This window comes from Fulmarus glacialis, unplaced genomic scaffold (genome assembly GCF_000690835.1).
Source record: "Fulmarus glacialis isolate BGI_N327 unplaced genomic scaffold, ASM69083v1 scaffold12269, whole genome shotgun sequence".
In the NCBI taxonomy this organism is placed as follows: domain Eukaryota; kingdom Metazoa; phylum Chordata; class Aves; order Procellariiformes; family Procellariidae; genus Fulmarus; species Fulmarus glacialis.
The window spans coordinates 50,330-60,001 of record NW_009235294.1 but is presented as its reverse complement, the minus strand read 5'-3'; the positions used below and the strand labels follow the sequence as shown (position 1 = coordinate 60,001).

Sequence of the window (9,672 nt, the reverse complement as noted above, 5' to 3'; positions counted from 1 at the left end):
GTGTACAAGAGCATCTTTGTAATTAAATGTAATGGTTTAATCCAGGCAGAAGCATGATGCATATGGTGGTTTGGTTTTTTCCAAACACTTTTTTTTTTTTAATCAGAAGGATATGAGAGAAGAGGACTTGAGAGGTCTGTAGACCAAAAATGCCAGTTCTACTTCTGTTCTTTTATACCAAGGTGATTGCACTGGTGTCTGAATTTTAGTCACATTGGTTGTAGCGGACAGCATTCAGTTTGGCTTTCCTGAAACGCAGTATAGGTTTAAATGACTTCTTCAGTTTAAAACAGTCCTTCCCATGCCCTGGTTTCCTTCTAACCATCTGAAAAAGGTTTAGAAGCAGAAATGGAAAATAAAAATTAGTAGTTGAAGCTGTGAGGGTAAAATTACAAGGATTATTTACCCTCACGCTTTGCTTAATAAATTGACCGACAGCTGGGATTAAATGATTTTTCCTCCACTCAGTGTTAGTGTGTTGTACCATTAGGTTCATGCTGTTGATTGTACGCCTGAGACATCCATGCTGGGCCTTTCTCTGGAAAAAGAATGCTGAGTTAGCTGCATTATTGATCACTTACAACCTGCTAATCCTGACATTTTTAATTCAGTTTATATGACTGCGGAGAGGGGAGAGAAGGACTGATGTCTCTTCACTTAAACGCCATGAGTAAGCTGGGCCTCTGTGAGCCAGGTGGGGCATCTCCTAGGGTTGAGCGAGCAGCCAGCGCTAAATTTTGCAGTTTAATAACAGCTAATTTCCTTTGTGCTCAGACAGAGTTTGTACATAGTTTTCCTCTGCTCCCTCAGTACTTGGGGTAGCTGATGGCGGAACCTGCAGCCTGTCAAACTGTGCAAAAAGGAGGTCCCCGCTCTTTCTGCCGTTTCAGGAAAAATATGCTGGATGCGGGGAAAAGCTGCTGTTCATGGAAGAAAAGCTGAGCTGGAAAACCTTTCATCCATGTTCTGGAAGAATGCTTGCGGAATATCTGCTGAATACAGTGAATAACTTGGTCTCATTTATGGGATAGCAGAAATACTGCTGGTGGAGAGAAAACCTCTCCTAAAAGGACTTGCTGCTGTCCCTGTCTTTTCATGAGATAATAAATGACACAACTGGGGCATGTTCAAGAGAGCAAGGCTAGCTCAGTTTGGATTTCAGTGAGGACATGGTATAATTGTTTGTGGTTTTTTTCAGTTCCTTGCAGTACAAATGGAAAGGGATTTCTTTGGCTGCAATCAGGCAAACGCATAGCAGCATCTTGTTCCCTTTATGATACGCAGTGCTGTTTTGGTTTGTGGTAGTCATTTTCACACCCACCTACTCAGGCTGCATGAAAAATACAGTTTAAATCCCTGCAATGTCTGAGACTCGTGATTCCTCTTTCAGAGTTCAGATGGGTCCCTCTCTGGGGTTATGCAGAAGTGGAAGGAGTATCAGCTCCAGTGCCTGAAATACTTGTATGAGGCACCACCCATTGCGGCAGGTAAGCCTGCTTGGTAGCGATAGGATGTATTAATTTTTAAAATGCATGACAACGGTAGCAAGGGAGTGATTATGAACTTGAAAATACTTCTCCAGCTTACTTTCCAGTCCACTTCTTCTTTATCCCATTTGCTTCCACCTGCTCTCTGTGGGACTCTCCCCTCTGATGAGGAAGCATTTTATAGAACAATTTCATTGTAAAGATGTTAGTCTTTAGGTCCAGAGTGTTTTGCGGTGGCAAGTGGTGGCTGCAGCACATCAAAGCAGCACGCTAATGTAATACCCCTGAAACCTTTTTAGGGGTCAGAGCTGAGAGAGCACACAGATGTTAGGAAATCTGGGACCATGCTGTTCACATTGACCTAGCAGTTTGTGGGCCTTAAAGTTGGTATAAATTATTTTGAACATTGTAAAATGTTGAAATGGCTTAAAAAGAAAAAAAAATCCCTTAGTGAAAATGAGAATGCAGCTTGTCTCAGCTTCTCTTAGCAATTGAGCTGCTGTAATGTGCTGAGAGCAGCTGCGATGTGCCAGCATCATGGTGTTTAGAGGACACTGGTGACTTGTCAGTGACGCTCACAACTGGACACAGTGTGGCCTTTTCTATGCTTCAGCGCTTTTGTGACACACAGAAAGACAAGACGGGTCTAAAGTTGTGTCTGTGAAGAATTATTTCAAAACTGTTAATTTTCCTTCTCTTAACTACATTATTATGGCAGAGTGAGAGCAGTAGCTGATGACAACAATGGCAGGGAAACATTCATGTCCCTCCGCTCCATTATCCTGTTGAGCGGTTGAGTGCTGCCCTCTAAGAATGACAGTTTAATAAATCTGAAGTTGAGGTATTCTCATGTTGATTAAGCTGTAATGCGAAGTTATGGTTGTGTGTGGGTATTTTGTTGATGGATCTATATATGAGGCTAGACTTTCCATCTGCACAACTGTGAACCATTCTCGGGAATGATTATCTACAGTATTCATAGCAAAAATGATTTTAAATTAAACTGAGACACGTAAGGGTGTAAAAGAGAAAAGATGGGAATGGATCAGTATTGATTTACCTTTCTTGTCCTTTGATTTAGTCAAAGACTCTAATCTGTTCTTCAGTTCCCCCCTGAAACAACAGTTTCTTGTGTGGGGATAAACTCTTTTGGACAAATAAATCTCATTTAACTCCACATCAAAGCTTAATTGCATAATGCTGTTACGGCTTAAGTGCACGCGTCTGTCTTTCCTTTTATCTTCTGCTCTTCAGTCTTTTCCTCCTTGCAGTATTAATATAAGGCAGCGGCATGACCCTCCCTTCCATCTCTCTGCAGAAGGCAAGTTCTGCAACAGAACATTTGACAATTATGCCTGCTGGCCAGACGGACTGCCCGGCACCTACGTGAATGTCAGCTGCCCCTGGTATCTCCCCTGGGCTAACGCAGGTAAGAGCCTTTCCTTATAGGCACAGCTTTAAACCAACCCTGTTTTCCTTGCACAGTCTTAGCAAGGATAAAATTGGCTTAAATGGCTATGAGAGCAGCCAGTTCTCTGCAACATAAAAGTAGGAATGGGGCTCAGTATGATACACTTTTTATCTCCATTTAGCAAGAGAAAATGAAAATGAGAGAAAAAACTGTTCTTAAAGGTTGCATTTAGTTCGGATTTTTGTGCTCTCATCTGTTTTTGCTGCTTGAACAGTGGTGACTATTAATAAAATAGCACTGTGGTGCTTGTTGAAGACTATCTAACAATAATAATGGTGTAGTCTGAAAACTGAGATAAAAGTAGCAAAGCTAGACGGTAGGTCGTCCTGTAGTAGATAAAGACAAAAAGGTCTAAAATGAAAGTGTTTTGTGCTGCTTTCTGAGATAAACTTATTTCTCAGAATGCTGCAAGATGAAGGCATTGTCAGTGGTCACAAAGACTTTTTTTCTCTGAAGGACTGAATGTCACCTTTAGATTTTACACCCTTATGTACATGTACACTTGATGCCACTTGAAGGCAATGTGTATTAGATTGCTTCGTCTAGTATTCTGTCTTTGAAACCAGTGACTTGTACAGCTTGTTCTTTGTGAAGACCTTTCTACGTTTTGAAGTCTAAATGAAACAGTTTATTAACTAGCTACCTCGGTGTGGCGAATTGGCTTTGGCCCCTGTTAAGGGACAGATGATACTGGTTAACGAGGATGTATAAATCTGACTGCTGGACGTAAAGATGGTTTAAGTGTAGAGTACACGTTGTAAATGTTGGTATGAGAAAGAAAAGGAATGGGATAGGATACTTAGATATATTGGATAATGTGGGACCTGGGCATGATGCAAATGGTATGGAATAAGGGGTGGAGGTTGTACTGGGTCTGACTGGGATGGAGGTAACTTTCTTCATAGCAGCCCGTATGGTGCTGTTCTTTATATTTATGGCTAGAAGTGTTGACAATGCACCAGTGGTTTGGCTGTTGCTGAACAGTGCTTGCGCAGCGTCAAAGCGCGCTCTCCAACCCGTGCCCTGCCCAAGGTCAGTAGGCTGGGGGTCTGCAGGAGGTGACATAACTGGGCCAGCTGACCTGATCTGATGAAAGGGATGTTCCCCACCATAGAACATTGTGGTCAGCAGTAAAAGCTCAGGGAGAGGGGGAAGAAGGGGGTGGAGGCATTCATGGTTATGGTGTTTGACTTCCCAAGTAATGGTTACGCATGCTGGGGCCCTGCTTTCCAAGAAATGGCTGGACGTCTGCCTGCTGGTGGGAAGCAGTGAATAAATTCCTTATTTTGCTTTGCTTGCATGTGCAGCTTTTGCTTTCCTTATTAAACTGTCATTATCTTGAAGGGGTGGTGGTGCGTGTGTGGGAAATCCTCACACCAAAATCAAAATGTCAGTACTACACTGACAAAGGTGGACAATTTACACACACAATAAAACTCCACCCCTTGTCCCTTCACTGCTTTACAACCACAAAAGATTCCTCGCAATTATTCCCCTCTCTGGCAACATCCAGTCCCAGTTTTGCCCATTACCTCTCCCAGTTACTGTCTTTATCTTGACCAACGAAATCCTCACACCAAAATCAAAATGTCAGTACTACACTGACAAAGGTGGACAATTTACACACACAATAAAACTCCACCCCTTGTCCCTTCACTGCTTTACAACCACAAAAGATTCCTCGCAATTATTCCCCTCTCTGGCAACATCCAGTCCCAGTTTTGCCCATTACCTCTCCCAGTTACTGTCTTTATCTTGACCAACAAGCTTTTCCATTTTATTTTCTCCCCCGTCCTGTTGAGGAGGGGGAGTGGGAGAGTGGCTGGGTGGGCGTTTGGCAGCTGGCCAAGGTCAACTCATCACATCCACCATGATATCTCCAGGGGCTGCAAGGAAGTCTCTGCTCTGGTGCCTGCAGAACCTCCTCCCCTCTATCTTCTCTGACCTCAGTGCTCACAGGGCTGTTTCTCACACTTTTTTCCTCACCCCTCACTGCCAGGCAGTGTTTGGCCCTTTCTTACATACATTTCCCCTGAGGCTGCACTATCTTGGCTGAGGGGCTCAGCTGTCCCCTGGAGTGGGTCCGCTGGAACCGGCTGTGTCCAGCACGGGGCAGCTCCAACCTCTCCTCACAGAGGCCACCCCTCAGTCCCCCGCTGCCAACACCTAGACACGGATGCCCAGTACACTTGGTAACCTGCTGTAGCACTTAACAGCTCTTACTGTTGAGTGGGAGAGATGCTTGGAAGTGTACAAATTTGGTGATGGTGTAGGGCGGGGAAATATCAGGTCAACCCTTTAACTTTCTGGCTAGCTTTAAGCTTGTCTCAGAGGTAAGTTCCTAAAACAAAACTGCTAGTCTGGATTGCTATTTTCACTTTAACTTGGTGCATTTTTTATGTTAGGGTTTCAAGGGAAGAGATGGGAATTAACGTTATGGTGTACTTAGTGGTTAGGGACACCCGCGGTGCGTGGGGGAGAGATGATCTGCTCCGGTCTTTCTGCCTCCATGCCCTGGGGTCCTGCTGCCACTTGGTTACTTCTTCAGCCTTGCCTGTTTTCCGAAGTGACCTGCATGCTTTGGCAGTTTTATACCTGTCTTGTTTGTGCTGAACATCTGTGTTGGGGTGACTTCCCCTCCCACAGATGTATTGCACTGTATTCTACGGATGAATATTATGCTACCGTGTCCATATTTCTAACTTCTGCACATCTTTTGTATTATCTCAGCTGTCTTGGTAGTAACTGCCAATTTTATAACCTCTGAAGTTAAAATGCTGTTTGCTAATCCTCTTGAGATTATTAATAAATGTTATGTTTTTAGAATGGGTGAACAAGCTTTTATAAATGTATGAAATTAATATTTACCTCATAATTAATTGGCAGAAAAATATCAGGTGCTGCAGAATTTTTTCCAATAATGCTAATCTTTCTGGATATCTAAAACTCTTCACAGGATTAAACTTCTTTCCTCTAAACCTGTTTACTTGCAATCTTTAAGACCCCGGACACAGTTATTTGACTTCCAACTGCTCTTGAAACATCACTGCTGGAGAGAGCCAAGGTTTAGCACAATACTGCAGATTAATAAATTATTGGAATGTGCAATATCTTTCATACTTTTGGAAATAAGTTTTTTTAAAAAAATTATCCTAAAACCAGTGTTTGTTTCAGTGAAAAGAATAGCAGCATTTTGTATAACCCCTTGCTAGGGAGGATTGCGAAAGTACTTCAGAACGTCATTAAACCTCTGGACGTGCTCCCTTCCTGTACATACTGTGCATATACCTCAACCTCTATTTTATCAGTGAGGAATAAGAACGGAACAAGGAGGCCTTTCATTGTCTAATATAAAATAAGAAGTTTGTATTGGTGCCAGGTACGCAATTTAGGAGCCTGAATTACCATGACCTGATACTGTTTTGTGACGTCTTGTGGGGTCATGTTCAAAGTGAATGCTAATGGGCTGCCATAGTGAAGAGGTAACATCTTTAAAATGGAAGATCTAGAGCAATAGGAAATTGGACACCCTGTGGTTTACAGTAATCACTAAAGCATGCTTATTACTTGTTCTTGCTTAGCCCCCTACTTAGAACTTGAAATAGATTCTAGCACTGCAGGGCTTCCGTGTCTTCACCTGATGAAAACGGAGAAAATGAAAAGATGAGACCTCGTTTGGGAAGTACCTTCAAAACATGTTCAGTGAAGGTCATCATTAAGTATGAAGTGCTTCAGCCAAGCTTACTCATTTAAAACTGCTGTTCCTTTGATTAGGAGTCAGGTTTTCAAATGCGTAAAACGTTTGCTGGGGGACGTCACACCATACCCCCAGAAGTCCCCTGGAGAATAAATTGAAACACTTAAAACTGAATACTGCTTATGATGGGGTACTGAAATGGAGCAAGCATTGAGTGCAAGTCTCTTTATGTCCTGGCCATTTCCGTAAAAAGTGTAGAAGAGTTGGAAGCAGGGACAGGTGACCCAGGAGGCATATGGAGACACTGAACATTCAGGGATAAGATTAGGAAAGCCAAAGCCCACCCAGAATCTGACAAGTGATGTGAAGCGCAAAAAAAAGGCCCCCTGAATGGGGCAGGAGGATCTTGTGACAAAGGATGGGGAAATGATTGAGGTACTTGCAGCCTTCTTTGTCATGGCCTTTTCCAGTAAAACTTGCCTTCAGCAATCCCAGGCCCCTGAGATCAGTGGTAAAGTCTGGAGCAAGGAAGACTTACCCTTAGTGGAGGAGGATCAGATTATGGAACACTTAAACAGGATATACACAAGTCCATGGGACTTGGTGGGATGTACTAACAAGTGCTGAATGAGCTGGTTGATGCTATTGTGAGGCCACTCTTGATTATCTTTGAAAGGTCATGGCAATTGAGGGAGATTACTGAGGACTGGAAGAAAGCAATTGTCACCACTATCTTCAAGAAGCACAAGGAGGAGAATCTGGGGAACTATAGGTGATCGGCCTTGCATCAGTCCCCAGGAAGGTGATGGAGCAAATAATCCTGGAAACTGTTTCCAAACACATGAAGGACAAGAAGGTGATTGGGAGTAGTCAGCATGGATTTATGAAGGTGAAATCATGCTTGACGAACCTGATGAGATGACTAGCTTGGTAAATAAGGGGAGAGCAGTGGATGTGTTTATCTTGACTTTAAGTCAAGTGACTTTGTCACTGTCTCCCATAACATCCTCATTGACAAACTGATGAAGTGTTGATTAGGCCCAACCGATGAAGTGAGGTGGATTGAAAGTAATCTGAACTACTGGGCTCAGAGCGCTGTGATCAGCGGCATGAAATCCAGCTGAGGCCAGTCACTAATGGTACCCTAGGGGTTGAAACTGTGGTCAATACTGTTTAACATCTTCATTAATGATCTGGATGATGGGACGGAGTGTGCCTTCAGCAAGTTTGCAGACCATACAAAACTGGGAGGAGTGGCTGATACACCACGTGATTGTGCTGCCATTCAGAAGGGCCTTGAGAGGCTGAAGAAACAGGCTGACAGGAATCCTGTGAAGTTCTGCAAAATGAAATGCGAAGTCCTGCCCCTGGGGAGGAATAGCTGCATGCACCAGTATAACATCCTCATTGACAAACTGATGAAGTGTTGATTAGACAAATGAACAATGAGGTTAACTGAAAACTGGCTGAGCTGCTGGGCATATAGCATTGTGGTCAGCAGCACAAAGTTCCAGTTGGAAGTCGGTCCCTAGTGGTGTACCCCAGGGATTGGTAGTAGAGCCAATATTGTTTAACATCTGTATTAATGATCGGGATGATGGGACTGAGTGTGCCTTCGATGAAGTGTTGATTAGACAAATGAACAATGAGGTTAACTGAAAACTGGCTGAGCTGCTGGGCATATAGCATTGTGGTCAGCAGCACAAAGTTCCAGTTGGAAGTCGGTCCCTAGTGGTGTACCCCAGGGATTGGTAGTAGAGCCAATATTGTTTAACATCTGTATTAATGATCGGGATGATGGGACTGAGTGTGCCTTCAGCAAGTTTGCAGACAAAACTGGGGCTGATACACCACGTGATTGTGCTGCCATTCAGAAGGGCCTTGAGAGGCTGAAGAAACAGGCTGACAGGAATCCTGTGAAGTTCTGCAAAATGAAATGCGAAGTCCTGCCCCTGGGGAGGAATAGCTGCATGCACCAGTACTGACTGGCTGGAAAGCAGCTTTGCAGAAAAGGCCTTGGAGGTCTGGGCTGTATTAGCAAAAGCATCAAGAACAAAAGCTCTTGTTTGGGATGATCCTTCCCCTCTCCTCTGGGGTGTGAGACGTATCTGGAGTGCTTTATACAGTTCTGGGCTCCCCAGTATGAGAGAGATGTGGACATACTGCAGCAAGTCCAGCAAATGACCGCAAAGATGATTAAGGGACGGGAGTGACTCTCAGATGAGGTGAGGCTGAGAGAGCTGGTATTCTTCAGCGTGGAGAAGAGAAGGCTCAGGGGGGATCTTATCAATGTGTATAGTCACAAATTGAAATACAGGAAATTTCCTTTAAACATAATTATTTTACTGTGAGGTTGGTCAAACACCTGGAACCAGTGACCCAGAGAGGTTTTGGAGTCTCTATCCTTGTAAGAAGATGGTCAAAGCTTAACTGGACATGGACCTGAGCAACTTGTCCTTGTTTACCCTGGTCTGAGCAGAGTGTTGCACTAGGAAGTCTCCAGAGTCTCCTCCCAGTCTTGGCTGTTTTGTGTTTCTCTGTTTCTGTTATTTTTTTAAGATGGTAAGTCTCGGTAGCCGAGTTACTATCAGGTGTTACAAACTTCCATTGTTGTCAGCCACAATAGGAGATGGAGAAAATAATTTGCAAAGGGAAGAGTTTGTAATGCTGGAGCATTCCTTGATCAATTACAGGTTTTGCAAACCTTATATTTTAACAGCTTTTATTCTTGTTTGTGTCCCTCTCTTATCGTCCTAGTGGCTGTCAGTCTTGAGCCTGCCCTTCTACAAATCTTGACAGCAGATGTAGCTCAGCAGGTTGCCTAGCAGAGTGGCAAGCCAAAAATGATATGGAGAACTTTCTACCTGCCCAGCAGGTATGTGCTGTATCGCTAGTCCAACCCCACACGATGTTAGTAGGTTCTTGCCTCTACTTGCTGCCACAGAGGTCCTCGCTGAGGTGTGACTTTTTTTTGCTTCCTTAATGCAGCAGCTTCTGAATCACTGCCTGCATCGTGA

At 43.7% G+C, this 9,672-nt stretch overlaps 1 protein-coding gene across 2 annotated transcripts in view; it reads left to right on the top strand.

Annotated features, from left to right (window-relative positions):
- Positions 1 to 1,396: 1,396 nt before the first annotated feature.
- Positions 1,397 to 9,672, top strand: part of GLP1R (glucagon-like peptide 1 receptor) — a 57,554-nt gene continuing 49,278 nt past the window's right edge. Inside the window, exons 1-2 of one of the 2 annotated variants that reach the window (XM_009585979.1) lie at positions 1,397 to 1,487; positions 2,806 to 2,916. In XM_009585979.1, the coding sequence (XP_009584274.1) occupies positions 1,418 to 1,487; positions 2,806 to 2,916 (181 nt within the window). In that variant the 5' untranslated portion in view covers positions 1,397 to 1,417. The remainder of the gene's footprint in view (positions 1,488 to 2,805; positions 2,917 to 9,672) is intronic. The other variant, XM_009585978.1, reaches the window with a different exon arrangement.